The sequence below is a fragment of the Myripristis murdjan genome, chromosome 12 (genome assembly GCF_902150065.1).
Source record: "Myripristis murdjan chromosome 12, fMyrMur1.1, whole genome shotgun sequence".
Taxonomy (NCBI): Eukaryota; Metazoa; Chordata; class Actinopteri; order Holocentriformes; family Holocentridae; genus Myripristis; species Myripristis murdjan.
The window spans coordinates 16212364-16229537 of record NC_043991.1 but is presented as its reverse complement, the minus strand read 5'-3'; the positions used below and the strand labels follow the sequence as shown (position 1 = coordinate 16229537).

At 40.0% G+C, this 17174-nt stretch overlaps 1 protein-coding gene across 1 annotated transcript; it reads left to right on the top strand.

The window, feature by feature from the left end:
- The first annotated feature begins 997 nt into the window (after positions 1–997).
- miga2 (mitoguardin 2) lies at positions 998–17015 on the top strand. The gene is made up of 16 exons (XM_030065141.1): positions 998–1056; positions 2709–3081; positions 3287–3497; positions 3605–3720; positions 3837–3957; positions 4535–4662; positions 5857–5974; positions 6861–6967; positions 7165–7277; positions 7383–7455; positions 9695–9781; positions 9895–9993; positions 11221–11355; positions 11474–11527; positions 12535–12651; positions 13237–17015. The coding sequence occupies exons 2-16, from the start codon at positions 2986–2988 to the stop codon at positions 13423–13425; spliced, it is 1764 nt and encodes a 587-aa protein (XP_029921001.1). The 5' UTR covers positions 998–1056; positions 2709–2985; the 3' UTR covers positions 13426–17015.
- Positions 17016–17174: the final 159 nt, after the last annotated feature.

Sequence of the window (17174 nt, the reverse complement as noted above, 5' to 3'; positions counted from 1 at the left end):
CAAGCAGGCTAAGGCACTAGAAAGTGTGTGTACTAGTGAGTGCACTTTGCCGAAACACTGCTTTTGATACAGTTGACAGCCTTGAAAAGTGTTTTGGTGCCACAGGCAGCGCTCTCACACGGCTCAGCTGACGTCTGGCCAGGAAGATCATGTACGGTTGTGTGTTTATATGAATAATTAGAAAATGATATGCTGAGCGTCCACTTCACCATAATGTCTTACCTTATTCACACTGAATTAGTTTTGAGAAAGTCTCATTATTTTGAGGTTTCTTGTTTTGATACTATTTTGAGAAGTTTCTCATTATAATTATTTGCATTTTGTTGAAATATTAAATATCAAAACATGTTTGTGTGTTTGTTTTTGTGTGTTTGTTTGTTTGTTTGTTTTTCATCACCTCACTGGCTCCCACAGATTAAAGTTCACATCAACGCAAGTTGCGGAAGTTGCGGCTCTATGAATTACAAAATAAAAGTGGTGTGGTGGCGACGGTTAAAATGAATGAAATGACTCAAATTAATTTTTGTTCATACAAACTTTGTTGACAAATTATATCATATTGGCATTTGGATCACTGATTAAACCCAAGTAACTTTTTTTTTTTTTTTATCGTGACAGTTGTAACATCTGCAAATATTTTCCATTTTAATCAGTATTTTACATGATGCTGTAGTGGTGGTTGTGCACAGAATAATTTTTGAGCAAGCATGCCGATTAAATCAAGCAGCATACACACCAGAGGACACCGAAATATAAATACCACTGCTAACAAGAAACATATAACCTTTAGCTGCTTGCAAGGCAGTGCCGCTTTAATTTCCTGATTTTTGGTCGTGCTGCTTTGTGATCTCGACCCGATTGGACTTTAGTCTTTCTGGCCACACCCATCTGACAGCTGATTGGTCCAAAACCCAACGGCTGTCACGTACTCGGTGTTCAATTGGCTAACAGGCCCGTCATTTTCCCTCCCAAAGTCCCGCCCCTTAACAAAGTATGAAATGCGGCTTTCAATGTGATAGAGGAATGCCCTTCTCCGACACTTTTTGGATACCCAAGGTATGTAGGAAATTAGAATATTCACTCAACCATCGATTATCTCTTTACTGAGCCGCAAACGCCTCCATAGGATAGAATATCAATTCACAACCATCCAGTGTTATCTATCCGGGAAGCTTGAGCCCGGGCTGTGATGTGATGTTGACAGATCAGGCAGGGCTAGCTGGCGTGCTAGCTACCTGGGCAGCCTGAGAAGACCCTCTGCATGCCGCTGCTTTAACCCGGACAACATGACAGACTCTAAAGAAACCATCACACACATCTTTGAGATTCCTTATGTTTACCAGAGCCGTGAGAAAGTAGCCGCGGGGTTGACTCCTGGCCTCTGCTGTGACGACAGACAAGCTAACGTTAACTGGCTAGCTAACGTGGTGTTAACCGTCAGTTACTAACAAATCACATCAACTAACAGCTGCTGGATTCACCCTCGACAATAATTCTGCTGTTTGAATGATATTTAAAAAATTAGGTTGTCAGTTAATAAGGTTAAGGAATCTAAATTGCTCCAAGATAGCTACCAAGCCCTGAACCTTCTGTGTTTAATGTCGCTATGGCACAGGATGGATGGATGTATGGATGTATGGAGAGATAGACAGATCGACACCTCATTTTATCCCGGAGGAAATTTCAAAAGCTCTCTCTCTAGCTGTAGACCAGACTGAGTGCTTAGGTGAGGGGCTGGCAGACAGTCAAGTCACTGGGCTTGACAGTTCATGTGAGGCTGATTTCCCAACATACACCATGAACTGTTACCCGTTCATTGTACTGGAGCCAAGACCATCATTGCAGGTAGAAAGCTGGGGTGGGGAAAGCAATCGATTCACTCAGGTGTTACGATTCCCCTTTTTTATGTTTTGTTTGTTTGTTTGTTTTTAATCGTAAATATATTGGTATCATTGAAACTAGACGACCTGAGGTTATCGTTCAGGGTGCAAAATATTGCTCCAAGGTTAGGCTAAATTTTGGCGAGGGTAAAACTGATTTTCAAAGGATTCCCTTGACCTCCGATCTCTAGATATTTGAATGAAAATGTGTACTATGGGTACCCACGGGTCTCCCTTTTGCAGACATGCCCACCTCATGCTGATCCTGTGCAGTTTAAGGCTCAAACCATGCATTTTTTGCATGCAGTGGAAATGTGTCTATTCTTTTGGGCTTTTTGTGTCTTTTGGTCTATTCTAAAATGATGTATTTTTTCAAACTGGGACCTAAACTGTCTTGGAGTTACATGAATTGGGTTTGATTGCAAAGCTGAGACTTTTCTAAGTTCAGTAAGCCCAATTTTATTCACATGTGACAATATGAGCTCCCATGGTAGCTGTTTTATTGTAGTGAGACCATTTTTTGAAATTTAACATCACCATATAAAATGATCCACTGTGACCTTTAGCATAATCAGAGGCATATGAAACCTCACATCCACAAACTAGAGGATAATTCAGTAAACAGAAATCACAATAAATTGTGATAGCGAATCACAATACTTGTAGAAACACAATACACATTGAATCGGCACCCAAGTGTCAAGATTGTCTTGAATTGGGAGATAAGCATATTGTCCCAGGCTATTACAAAGTATAACAAGCAGATCAAATATCATTCACCCCAGAGTGAAATGATGCTTTATTGATGCAGTGTCCCTTTCCTCTCAGGGTCTGGGAACTGTGATGAAGAACTAAAGGAAGGAAGCCCCGCACAGCTCGTTTGCTCCACTCCCAGATAAGTTCCAAAAGGCAGTTGTGTACTCTGGGATAAAATTGCCGGCGGACGCTGGACCAGTGTGGATTACCAGTTCAGAAGTGGATGACAGTAGACGGTTGAGCATCAGGCCCTGTGCTGGCTGGTCCCAGAGCGGAGAGGAAGTCCTCTTGAAAGTGAATGTGAAGGGGCCTCGGAGTGCTGCAGCCTGCGGGCATTTTCCTATCTGAGATGTCAGTCAAACGAGCGGAGGGGATGTCCATTGCCCAGGCTTTGGCCATGACTGTAGCTGAGATACCGGTGTTCCTTTATTCCACATTTGGGCAGGTAAGCAAATTTAATAATGCACATGCTAGTTTCATTTCTGAGCACATGCTTCATTCACTATTGTGTCCACAGTTTAAAAATGCAATGAGTTACACTCCTGAAAAAAGTAAATAAATGTTAAAGAAAATATCTGAGAGGGCTCTTTGTTTTTCAGAGGCATGGCTTGTTATGTTCAGTCATACGTTCATGCCTCTCCTTCTTCCAGTCCATATTTTCTCAGCTAAAGCTCACTCCAAGCCTGAAGAAGGTGCTGTTTGCCACAGCACTGGGCAGTGTAGCCCTAGCTCTCACTGCCCATCAGCTGAAAAGGAGAGGGAGGAAGAGGCAACAGGCAGTACAAGGCAAGGAAGGCCAGAAGACAGTGGGAATACCTGAGGCGCTGATGAGGGCAGGTAAACCGTCATCGTTAAAGAGAGGTGAGCACCTCTTAATGTTTAACAAAACGTTGGAATTGCAGTATGCGTTTCAGTTATTGAAACACTGAGAAATGTGTAGAAAAGAGGATGCTCTCTTTCTGGACCAGGTCAGTTTCCTGGAAGACAGATGATGAGTCCGAGCACGCGGAGCAATGACACAATGAGTGGCATCTCTTCCCTGGCCCCCAGTAAACACTCAAGTTCCTCGCACAGCCTGGCATCTGTTAGTTCTACAGTTACTTATTTGTGCCAATTTGTCATTTTTCCTCTTATTCCTTTATTTTAAGTTTTAGGAGCATATTAATATGTGCAATTGAGTTGCGCATGTATATGTTACAGATACGGGTCCCGCTCTCTCCAAACCAGTCAGCCAATCCATCCACTCCCTGGGAGGCAGAGCCTGTAGTGGAGGAGCCCGGTGCAGTGGAGGATGCAAATGCAGAGAATCTCTATATAATGGGTAGCTGTTTCTCAAAAATCATAGTTTTATACAAATGTCATAAATTAAAATACCGAGGAAGAGTTTTGTATGTCCGCTGTGGACATACAAAACTCTTCTGGATTCTGTATTAGTGGTGATACAGTATGGATTGCAGTGGCAGCGTCATAGTCAGAGATGCAAGTTTGTTACTAGTATGTTTTTATGTTAGCGTTACTAGTTTGACTGGATAAATCCGTGTGGAGGAAGCAAATTTGTAAAACTCCTCTCCTCTTGCCAAAATAAGAATGTTTGCATCCTTTCAAGGTGGGATGAAAATAAGTTTCCCCTTTTTATTCATTTTGAGGTGGTGTATCCTTTTTTGACCAAAATCAGTTTTGAGAAAATTCACTGAAACCTGTATTTTCAAGGAAATGAACACCAAAGAAACACTGGTATGATGTAATATTATTGTCAGATTTGTCTGAATCATTTGACAGTAGTAAAAGACAATGTAATGTTTGATTAATTTGATATCTTATGAAACTGAGGTGTATGTACTCCATCTACTCCTACTTCTCTTCCATCATTACTGTTTTTCCTTGCCTTTTTCTGCAAGGGATGGAGCTGTTTGAGGAGGCTCTGCAGAAATGGGAACAAGCCCTGAACATTCGCCACCGCGTCCACTCAACTTCCTCCAATAACAGCCTTGCTCTTCAGGGGGCAGCATGTGCAGACATTCCTACGGTACGCCTGACGCACTCCTCAGCAATGCAGGAATGCCTTTTGATAGCACGGTTGGATTAGTTTCCAGCCCAAGTGCAATATTGTAATTTATGGGGCACTAGACATCACATGTACTTGGGACACTGTAGGTTTGTGTCCAGTGCACGTTTGTTTGACATCCCTTGGTTTGTTTCAGTTGAAAAAGGAACACAAAAACCAGAAGACTAAAACATTCAGTGCATGTGAGGATTTAGTGTGGGACTTTACTAGTGCATGTAGATCTGACTAATCAGGCCACATATTTCCTAAAGCAAACACCCAGTCACCATTCATTTCAGCGTCGTTCCTTTTTGTTTGGTGTGTTTGCTGCCCTCTGCAGGCAGCGCAGACTCTACTGCAGCACTGCAGACAAGGTTTCTGGAAAAGCTGCCCATAACACTCATGCAAAAAACATACCCTCTCCAAAAAATGAACAAATGCTAGAGATAAAGCATAATTCCAACCTTTGTAACTATTAAGTACATTTTTATTTTTATTTTTACAGTGAAATTCATAAAGAAACTGAGTACCCTGTTGACAGATGCGGTTTGAAATACCCAGATATTATATATTACAATTAGCCTAAGAAAACTTGTTTCCTTTTCTGTCCATGTCAGTATCCTCTCTCTCAATTTATCCTGCAGGGAATTAACATCTCCAGTGTTGCTCTGTTGGACATCAAAATAACTGTGCTCTGTCAGATGCAGCATGTTTTCCTCTGCCGTCTCAAGTCTGTCAACCAGAACCGTCCACGATCTCATTCATGGCAACAGAATACAGAGCGAATTTTTGTAGGCATGGCTGAGCACTTTTGACACAATGTTAGGCTCCTCCAGTTTCTGTCTGGATGAAACAGCTGCTCGGTTCTTCTCTGCATCATCATCTCCGCTTTACCCTGATTTCTTCTGTATATTCAGGTCGAAACAAATAACCGGCGTATTTACACTGAAACATCGTTTGGTTTAGCTTTTTCAAGAACATGGTAGAATTGCACAGCACCACACTTACTGAATTGGTTTCACGACGCCCCCATTACTGCCCATCTCCTACACTCTATATGTAATACCAGTTTTTTGGCCAAGTATTGTTTTGGGGTGAACTTTCACTCTAAAGCTTTTTTCCCCAAAGAAAGTTGCATTGATTGTGGGCCCTGTGATGTTTTTTTCCCTTTGGTAGGTTGAAACCCGTAACAAAATGTTTGCTGAGAAGTTGGAGACACTGCTTCACCGGGCGTACCACCTACAGGAGGATTTTGGTAGCACCATCCCAGCAGATAGTCTCCTGGCAGACTTTGGTAAGAGAGCAGGCATTCCCAGAACCAAAACCAAACTATCACAGTCGGTGAGCTTAGAAGTAACCAGACAGAAGTGTAACCATCCAGGATTCAAATCAAACCAGGTTGTTATGGTTGGTTGTGTCTGAAATAACCGTGAATTTGCTGGTCTTTTCTGGTCTGCTTGGGTCGAGAAGGATTGTAACATTAGTGCAGGATAGGAAGACTGATACCTGATGATTGTTAAAGGAAGCGGCGCAGTGTCATTTGAGATATGGTACCAATAGCTCAGTTAAGTCTGAGAAATCCAGTGGGTATGGCTGTCCTCCTGGGCCAGGCTACTGTTAAAGTTTGGTGTGCCGACAGTTGAAGTAATCAGTGGGACAATTCAGTACCATGAGACCATGGTGTAATTCATACCTACCAGGCATGGTGCCAACCTGAACAGGTCCAGGTTACATTCAGACCTTTCTTAAACGGTCATTGGACTGGTACAATTAAGATGGCCACATGGTGTGTTTAATAGTACGTTAATGAACAGAGCCTCAGTATGGGGCACGAGTCTTACTGGGTTGCATGTGCTCAACTGAGAAAAACACAAATTAAGGTCCTGGGCTCTGTGCTTTGTTTTGTAGGGACAGTCACCCCTGTTATATATAACTCTAATATTTGTCGTCAGGAGTTATTTTAGCTGTGGTGTACAAGTAAATTATTCTTTTATTCATGAAATGTTGCTAATTTTTACGACAGCATTGTCAAAAAGGCACTTGGAAGAGAGCAATTTATGTGATGACAGCGCCGACACATCTTTTGGATCTCTGTTCGTCGTCATTAGTGCTTTGCAAGAATCATCCACGTTTTAATTACTGCACTGTGGGTCAGACCTTTTGTGATGTTCCTTTTGCAGAGAGTGAAGGAACCCTTATTTTGCCTCACTTGGAGAGCTCCCACAGACTGCAAGATGACGATGCGACTACTATTTCCTCTGACGATTCCTTCTTCTCAGCCGCAGAGGTTCGTTCCTTTTATTCTGCTCTCTGTCTGACAGGCTAACAGACTTACAACAACCACTGATCTTCCAGTACTTCCTAAATCTACTCATTTGTAACACATACTAATAAACCTTTGTGTTACAACTGCCTTGTGTTTTTTTTTACTCATGAATACCATGCGTGGATACGTGCTCTGAGGAATGTGTGTCTTCTGTGCAGTTGTTTGACGGCATGTCTCTAGGAGAAGTCTACCAGCCACTGAGACCAGCAGCTCTATACGAAGAGGCCGTGAATCAGGTTCGGGAAGGCCAAGTGGTCTACAGAACTCTAAGGTAGCTAAGAATTGTAATTTCAGTGGTGTACTTAACATTTTAATACATTGTCATTAATAAAAGAATCAAGTTTCATTTAATTCCATCCCCCTCTCTCTTTACCAGGACTGAGCTACTTGAATGTTACGGTGACCAAGACTTCCTTGCCAAGCTTCACTGTGTGAGACAAGCATTCCAGGTCTGTTAGGCTTTATATGAATTTCCTATAGTACATAAATAATGCTTGCCATTTCCACGAACCTGGTAATTGCTCCTTAGATAATCGGGGCTCTAATAAGTTGTGATCTTTTTTGTTGTAAACATGCCAAAGAAGCTTTTTTTTGTTTGTTTTTTTTTAAATATCGGCTCAAACTAAATCCCTTTCTTGAGGATCCCTCACAATGACAATGTTTTCCCGACTGCTTGTCTTTTTTCCCCTCATACCCAAAAGTCCTCCAATGAAATATACCACAAGGTTGCAGTGAAATAAAGAGCTGCTTGGTGGATTATCTATTTGTCACATTTACCATGGTTGGGTTACTTTTGTACATCCAGGAAAAGATATGACATGCATTTCATACCTTGAAAGGCGATGTGGTCTGGTGCAGTTTTGAGCTTGACTGAGACTGAAACTAGGCTGAAAGGACTGAACCACTCAGCACTCTGACCAGTGTCAAATCAACCAGAATGTAAAAATGTGACTGCAGTTAATAATTTTCAAATTCAAAACATATTGATTTGTTTTTGAACAACCTAAAGTTGCTCGCTTAAGTTAAAATAAAACTTAAACCTATGGCACAACTTGAAGTGAATTAAAAATGTAACTTGTAACTTTAAACGTTTTTATTATTCTAACCATGGGTTACTGTAATCTTACTGTTGGCATGGTGAGTTTGGATATTCATTATTCATTCAAATAAAGAGTCTATCTCTCTACACAGCTACATTACTTCACCCCAAGTGGGACCTGGTTGTGAGTTTTATGATGTAAATAATATAACTCTGTTGAACATACTGTAGAATTTGCTCTCAGACCTGTGCCTGAGTGCCTTTTTTGTCTCACTCAAAAAAAAAATAATCCTTTGGTGGTCATTTGCTGTTTTCTATTTGGCAGAGGCTGTCTTTATGCAGTTTCATATGTTTCATATTGTATGTACTGGGGACCAGGGTCCAAAATGAACTCTTACCAGTCGAAAATATTAAACAGCTGCATCATACTCTTCAGCTTCATATTTTAGCTAGGATCTCAGGGCTCTTGGAAGAACACTGACCCCTGTGACTTTTCTCTTTTGTCTTCATGTTTTCTTTTTGGTGACTTAACACCTGAGATGTGTCGTCATATCTCCAATAGCATGTCATGCGGATGTTTATTATGGCAAAAACAAAGGCAGACATGGCGCGGAAAGCACCAAATAGTAGTAAACAGCTTTGGTTTGATTGACGTCATGGTAGGTTTGGTGGACCATGAGGGTCACATTAGTCTGCACCAGTACACAAAAAACAAAGCGACGTAAATGTGGCCCTGCGCTGTAATTACAAGTGATTTACTTTATTTCACAGCAAAAACATGTTATTTACCCACACATGGAGGGTAAATGGTGTTTTTTTGGATGCTGACTGGGACGTTGTGAAGCACATTGTTTTTTTGCAGGCTCAGCCACACACATGGGCCAGCTCTAAAAGAGTGGAGGAAAGACAGAAGCTCAGTGACACTCCATACTTTAGGTGGAAACACAGCTGGAACATGAGACCAGTTCACACAGTTAATAATGTAGTTATTTCCTGCACCAGCAGAGCTCTGCTACTCTGTTGGCTGAAGTTACTTGTAACAGGAAGGCTGCCTTGAGTAACAGTCATTTAAGATGCCCCCTTTGCCCAGATTCATGTTGGCTGATAAATTTCAAACTAGTGAATTATAGACGGCCAGCTCAGCCGAGGAGTGGTAGGCTTAGATTTTGATGGAGACGGAAAGATTTGTGTCTCACTGACTTTGTCTGGTGATTGTCACTGAATTGATGTTTCCCTCATCCCTAATGCATTTACAAATAGTTATAAAGTGCAGTTTTTTTTTTTTATTCTTTTATTTTTAGTGACAGTTTTTATGTTGCTGTACAATATTCTTATTAAATGTAATTTAATACATTTTAATCAAATTGTAATTAACAAAATCATATAGAAAGTACATTCATATTGTGTTTGATATAACAAGTGATAGTTATGATTATTATAAAACGAATGTATTTTTATTTTAATTTTACAATTTTTTTTTTTATTAATTTCTTGTTGTTTTATTCATTAATTAAAGCAGGGTTGAGTCCCTGCACATGTAGTAAATGTAACTGGGTGAGGAGCGTCTCAGGATTGTTGTCGTTTGAGTTTGTGGTATTATTTAACAGGTGCATTGAACATATGTCCACATTGTTTTTGTTTCTGCCCAGACTTTGTTGTTGGATGAAACTCACCGCACGTTTTTCATGGAGACCGGGAAGCAAATGATTGCAGGGTTGATGGTTAAAGCAAACAAGGTAAGGCATGTCTTACCTGGATCCTCAATTATTAGCTTGTTCATTTTGGTGGTGTTTGTTGATAGATTGGCACCATTGTAGTTAAGTTGTTGTCTGTCATTTTTTTCCTGAAGAGTCCTAAAGCCTTCCTAGAGAGCTATGAGGACATGCTGCTTTACACACAGAGAGAGGAGACATGGCCTGTCACCAAGATGGAGCTGGAGGGCCGAGGGGTGAGACATGCCGTTTCTTTGACATTATGTTTTTAACTCCCTGTTTCTTTTTCTTTTTCTTTTATTTTTTTGGCAGGACTTATCTGTGGTTATGGACATTCTGATAAGTGGTTTATTCATGGAAACAGGGATACTCAGTTGTAGGTTATTCCAAGTTCATGTAAATAGCTTAAATAAAATAAGACCTTATCTTGTGTGTGACGAGTATCTGGGTTAGTCTGTGCACACACATTTAGCCATTGTACAGTATCAACCTCAGTTTTAGGGTCCCTGAAAAAGCGGAATAAGAAACAAAAGATTAACAACTCGCTAATACGCCTGTGCAGCAGTGTTCTACAGTTTTTTTAGCTGCTCTCTTTCCTTTTTGAGAAGGCCACAGAGAAGTGCACCGCAGTGGTAAAAGTGGGCATTACTTTCTCTTTGTTAATCATGTTACAAAAGCTCTCACCTTGGCAAGAGTTTCAGGTCATTAAATTAAGTTTTAGTACAATCCTGATAGACTCAAACAGCTTGAACATTGTTAAACATAAGAGTTTTAGTTAAAGATTTAATATTCTACAACAATAACTTAAGTGTGTTATCATGTTCTCTTGTGGCACCTCAGGTCCAGCTACCCAAATTTCAATTAGATCTTTGTTTGACCAGAGAAAGTTGTGTCTGTGATAACAAGAATATCAGTAAGGCTGAGATAATAGCCAGGTATCATTCGCATAGTGGAAGCTGATGATGGTCCATAGTCAGAGCATATGCAGGCTTACAAAGATTTGAGCTATCCTGTGAGCAGCCGTCATCCAAACAGACAAATACATTCAGTTTCACGTTTTACATAGGCATATTAATATATGTTAATACAGATCACTATTTGTTTGTAAATTGCCAACTTGCAAAAGTCCTGGTTGCACTTATTTCTTAGAAAACGTGAGGCTCTTATTCAAATCAGTTTTGACTGCAAGAGAATCAGCTGAGATCACTTGAATTACAAGCAACCAACCAAAGCAACCAACAGTAATGAGTGTAAGGGCTAGAGGCAGTGTATCATAATATTATTCCTGTGACGCTGAATTATCATGTAAAAAATTATTTTTGAATATTCTCTAAAGATGAATGGCACCCTTGGCCCACAAGTATTTACAGTAATTAAAAAAGCATTGTTTTCATGTGTAAACACTGTCGCTATCATATTTAATAAAATGTATTGTTGGGCTTCTCGCGTCTTGCTTTATGCAGGTGGTATGTATGAACTTCTTTGACATTGTGTTGGACTTCATCCTGATGGACGCGTTTGAAGACCTGGAGAGCCCTCCCTCATCCGTGGTGGCTGTGTTGAGGAACCGCTGGCTGTCAGACAGCTTTAAAGAAACGGTTAATGACATGCACACACACAAACTCCTTGATCATGCTGCCACTAAACATGTTTGTTATTGTTAAAAATAGTTACCTGGTATCTGACCTAACTGTGTGTCTTGTACATTTATCTTAGGCGCTGGCCACTGCCTGCTGGTCTGTGCTAAAAGCCAAAAGGCGTCTTCTTATGGTGAGTTTGAATTTGATGACTAAGGGCCTTATTTTAATTCTGCAATGTCATCAACCAGCACCAAGTGCTGCATTCTAGCACACGGTCAAAGAGGGCGTTTCCAAACTCACTTGCTATTTTTGTTCTGAACGCAGCCTTGCCAACATGCGCTAAGTGTGAAGAGGCTGGCTGTAGTGGAATATATTAGTGGTTTTGAGGAAGCTATCATCTTCACAGAATTCATCACGTCAGAGGATTAAATGAATAAATCAAATAAAGTAACGAATGTAACTAAGGCGATATGTTGTACGCTGCGGATCAGGTTGGCCTGTTATGCCATCGCCACATTCAGTTCAGCCTTTCTCTGCCTCACTGTTTGCAATGTCTCCGCTGAAAAGTCATGTTGGCTTCCTGTACAATGTATACACTGTGCAAAACACAACATGCCACACAGAACATCCTGACTTTCTGAGCTCTGTATGATAATGTGCCACCTGACTTGTCCAAGCATATAAAACACATTTTGAGCCAAATGTTCACTCCATTACAGTTCTTGCCATCAGCCACACATTATTGAATCTATGTTGCTGGCAAGTTGCAACATGCTTAATAGGTCTCTTAAGGGCCACCCATCCAGAGCTCTTGCAGCCTTCCAGGGTGCGGGAAAGGTAGAATCTGTCAGTGTGACGTTGTGCTGTGATTAGACATGGTCCTTGGGGCCTTATCGCAATGACTTTTTTTTTTTTTTCTTACCAAAATAGCAACATCTCACCTTCCACTCCCTCATTAAACACACCCAGGTCCAGTGCTCAAGCACGAAAATACCACATGAACTGGCAAAGTGTGTTTCCAGGGCACTAAAATACCAATTTGTCACAGTGCTGCATGTGACAGTCTTTGTGCATCCACGAAAATAAGGATCCATGTCCCTCTTATTGCTTCCTTGTTTCACAAAATGTACCTTTGTATATTTTTTTCCTGATGGATTGTGACAGATCTTTCTCTAACTGCCATTCTACCAATGACAGGTTCCTGATGGTTTCATCTCCCACTTTTATGCCATATCAGAGCATGTGAGCCCAGTTTTAGCTTTTGGGTTTTTGGGACCCAGGCAGCACCTGAGTGAAGTGTGCACAATCTTCAAGGTAAGAGCAGATGGGACTTAAAAGCTTTTATCTTGTCTCTCTTTTGGACAGCACCTCACTGTGCTCTTACCCCTCCACATAAATCACTTTTTTTTTTTTTAACTGCAGTCTAAATTTCTGTGATTCAGAAGGAAAATGTTGTTGAATTCAAACAAGAGAACCAATCAAAACCAGCTCTGAAAATTTGAGCGCATACTGCCAAATGCATGGTGCCTGTCTAGACTTACACACGCTCCTACTCTTGATGGTGTTGCACTCAAATTTGTCCCAGCAGCTTTGCTGACCCACATTGTCTGGAAATCTGCCAAACCAAGGCACTCCTGAACGGCAAAAAGATGTAAAGCAACAGAATGAATGTTTTAGTCTAGATATACGTTTTTTTTCCTGAAAACAATATATTCAGTTGTAACCCCTTTTTAATCACCAACATTTTGATTGGTAACTGTAAATTAATTACATTTTTTGTCTCAGTAACTGTAACAGATTACATTACATTTATTTTGTAATTTAATTGTATGTCTCTAATTACTCCCTGACATTGGGTAGTAATCCCTGAAACCTTTCTTTCTCTCCTTTCCTCTCCAGCAACAAATCGTGCAGTACCTTAAGGATATGTTTGACCATGACAAGGTCCGCTTCACCACTGTCCAGTGCTTGGCGGAAGACATCCTGAACCTTTCCCACCGCCGCAGTGAGATTTTGCTGGGCTATCTGGGAATCGATAGCCTTCTGGAGCTCAACGGAGGCCTGCCCAGAGAGCCGGGGCTCCACTGATGCGGCCCTTCAGTTGGGCTTACACAGGCCAGATCAAATGCAGTGTGCTACCAGGAGCAAAGGACAAGCGGCAGCTCAACAGTACTTCTATATTTATTCAAAGACTGGATGGACCAGCAGTATCACTTGATTCATCAAACACAACTGACAACAGTGGGGTTTCATCAAACACAACTATTTTAAGAAGATACGTTGTCTTCAGACTTGTCATTGATCCTTGTATAAATGGCAACGACAGCTGGTTGGACATCTTTCCCTTGTTACTGGATGCTCTCTGATGTATCGAGGCTACCTAGTTGCATGTTGCACACGATGTGTGTGGAAGCATTCCCAGTATCAAGAACTCACTGCACCTCCAAGTCACGTCGGGTGACGTTTCTGTGCGGGTAGAATATGCAACTTGGTAGAGAAATGTTCTCTTCACTTGGAGAACAGTCACTCATCACTGCTGGTCTTGGAAATAAGACTTAATTATTCCTTATGTTCCAGTGGGAAAGGAAATTGTGTGAGAGTCGGTTGATATTGTGTATTTGTATGATTTATGTTAAAGGGGTGAGGATGTTGGTTAAAACAAAGATATCTTTTAACACCTGTAGCCACTTGAAACCATCCACTGGTGGATAACTGCTGAAGGATTGCTCCCCCTGTCTTCTCACCGGTCAGACTTAAGTCCTCTGTATTCTGTGTGTTGTGCTGCAACAGGCAAACAGGGCAAAAACTCTAAAGTTTGTGCTAAATTCAGAAGAGATGGCCTGTGAAATAAATCTTCAGTACTCAAACTGAAATTGAACTACTGCAAAACTAAATTCCACCTCCATACCACATAAGTTTTATCAGATGTTTTTTTTGCTGTCTTCTCAGTTGAAGTGGGTGGAAGCAAAATGGCAAAGGTTTTCTGAATCAGAGTATTTCCTTCACTTTGATTTCGTTAGGCAAAGGATGACAAGGACATAGTTGCCAATTGTAAATTATGTGCAAGCGCAAAGCTTGCACATAAAGCCCTTCCACTACAGACAGCACAGTGCCAAGTGTCCTGGGACACCTGTTCAAACAACATCACATTACAGAGGATATGCTTGCCAAGTTTGAAATTGTCATAGAAAAGTAGCATGAATAGTGTAATGAATTACTGCTCTCAGGGAGTAACAAGTTAAAAAAAATTACTTTGGAAATGAGTAATGGGGTCATGCAGTACTTTTTTTGACTCACGAGACAACATTCTTCCAAATAGTTGTGATTGATTGAACTTTTCTGTGACAATGGAGGTAGTTGGATTTCCCTCATAAAACCAAGCTGTAATTACAGCTAGGTTCAATTAAACAGCAAAACATATCGGGAATGTTTAATGGTGCCTGGTAAAGTTGTCTTAATACAAGATATATGAAGGTATAAAGAATTAAATACTTTGAATAACAGTACTTACCAAGTATGCTCACTCTGAAGTGCAAATACGTATGCAGTTGTAATTTTGAAGTGCATAGCTCGCTGGCTGTAAATCAGTATCAGAAAAGAGTGTAAGAAAGAAAAAGAAGCTACCTTCGGTTTTCAATCACTGTTAATTTACTAGAACCAGGCACACACATTTGGCCTGATTTCACCATCCAGCAACTTTGGTGTCTCTCTGAAAACCCTCGACCTCAGTGTTGCGGATTGGTCGGTTAGCGACACAAATGGACATTCATTTGTTGTCATTCTGTATGTATGTTTGATTTTTTTTTTTTTTTTTTTTTTTGTCTCTCGCGCAATCTTTCCAGCATACCTTGCCATGGAAGGGGCCTGGGAAAGGGACAGTGCCATCCAGTAGTCCCGGTGTGGACTTTTTTTTTAATTTGATTTCACAACGGTCTGTAATGAAGGTCAGGGCATTGTACAGTCAGGCTGTAACCTACATAAGAATTGCACTGATAACCTCTGAGGTGTCTTCTTTTCCCCAATATTGTGATATTTTTGGAGAAAAGAGAGACTGAAGGGGCACTAAGATGCAGTCCTAAGAAGGATAAATCTATTACTGTTACAAAAAAAAAAAAAACAAATCTCTTATGCAGGCTATAGTCTATGTTTGTGTAGGAAGCTGTTGAATATTAAATTAACTTAATGAAATATGAGAAGAATGATTTATTATTAACAGAAATAGAAGTATGCTTGTGCTTATATGCTTATAAGAAATTTTTGACTCTAATCATCCAATCATTTTGTGTTTCATAGTTCCAAAGGAGTTTCATTTTCAATACCCAACCATATATCCAGGAAAGTCAGGTATTTGTTATTCATACTAAATGTGTGTATGTGTATGTGTTTTTTTTTTTTTTTTTTTTTTTTTTTTTTTCTGGTCTTTGGTCCTGTTCCTGTTGCAACATGCCTCTGAAGAGACTTTCACAGCCACTCTTGTCTTAGCTCATCCTCAAAAATGTGGTTTTGGCTAGCTCACACTGAACTAACATTGTCCTGCATTCTTTTTGGTGTGTTTTAATACGTCAGCACTGTAGGAATATTCCAGACTCTGTCAAAAATGAACCATAACTTCAAAATGTAAATGGAGCCTTTCCATCACCAGTACAGAAAATGACCTATGACTTTTTTTTTTTTTTAATCTGCCCAGGATTATTTGGATTTTTTTTTTCATTTCTTTTTGCACTTTAACAGCTATGAAAAAAAAAAGTTCAGAATGTCTCAAAACCCTTTCTATCCTAGTCAAATTAGCTGGCAAGTCACATTTTACTGATTCCATTTCATTTATTACATCGTAGAAATGAGAAATTATTGATAATGAACAACATAAATGCTATACAGTGCAAAAAAATAACCAGAAAACTGCATTATGGAAAACGTGCAATGAAGTGTATCAATAGGTAGCAGCATACATGGCCAAATTTTTTTGTTTTTCCATCGTTGTGTTAATCATTTTAATTTTAGAAGTTGTTGTAGTCTGTTGTTTTTTGTTTGTTTTTTTTATTTAAAAGAGAACTTTTGACTGGATTTTTGCCAGCCGCTTAAAAGCTGTTCCCATTGTTTTTTGATTCCTGTTACTGTAAAATGTAAAGTGTATCTACAATCAGTATCACACAGGTGATCAAAATCATTAAGAAATGCTAACGTTTAGTGTTGTATTGAAAGATCGGTTAACTTTTCCTGGTTAGACAGCCCTCAGAATTCATCATCAGAGATTTTCTGCCTCAGCGCCCTTTGCATGTCAACATTGTAGGTTCTTTAACTCAGACTTAGGCCTAGGTGTGAATAGTTTTGAAAATCCCAATTAGAAACATTATAAAGACAATGGTACTTCTGGCTTTACCTATTTAGCAACTTCCTAAAAATCCAGGCATGGACTCCTTATGAAGCATCCGGCCAGTAGATTATAGTTTCACGAGGATTTTCAGATGGCCAAAAATGGAGAGAGAATGCTTAAATGTGCATTTTTTTTTTATGTATGAAAGTCACTGTTGTACACTACAAGTGTCCTACTCATGCCTTTTGTCTTTTCTATTGTGAAATTACAATGCCAGCACAAACTGTAAGTTCATTTTGATTCTGCCTATTACATGTTAATTTTTTTTCTTATTAAATTGTGTTCATGATGTCTTTTCCCAACAGATGATGGTTCTTTACATTTCTGTGTTCTGCCAGGAATCAATCCAATTATCCAGTTACACAGATTCAATTTGTTAAAGTGGCATATATATGACGCAAAAGGAGCGATTCAATCTTTTCAGCTTTGTTTGCTTGGCTGTTCTTAACCCCATTGCTGGTTT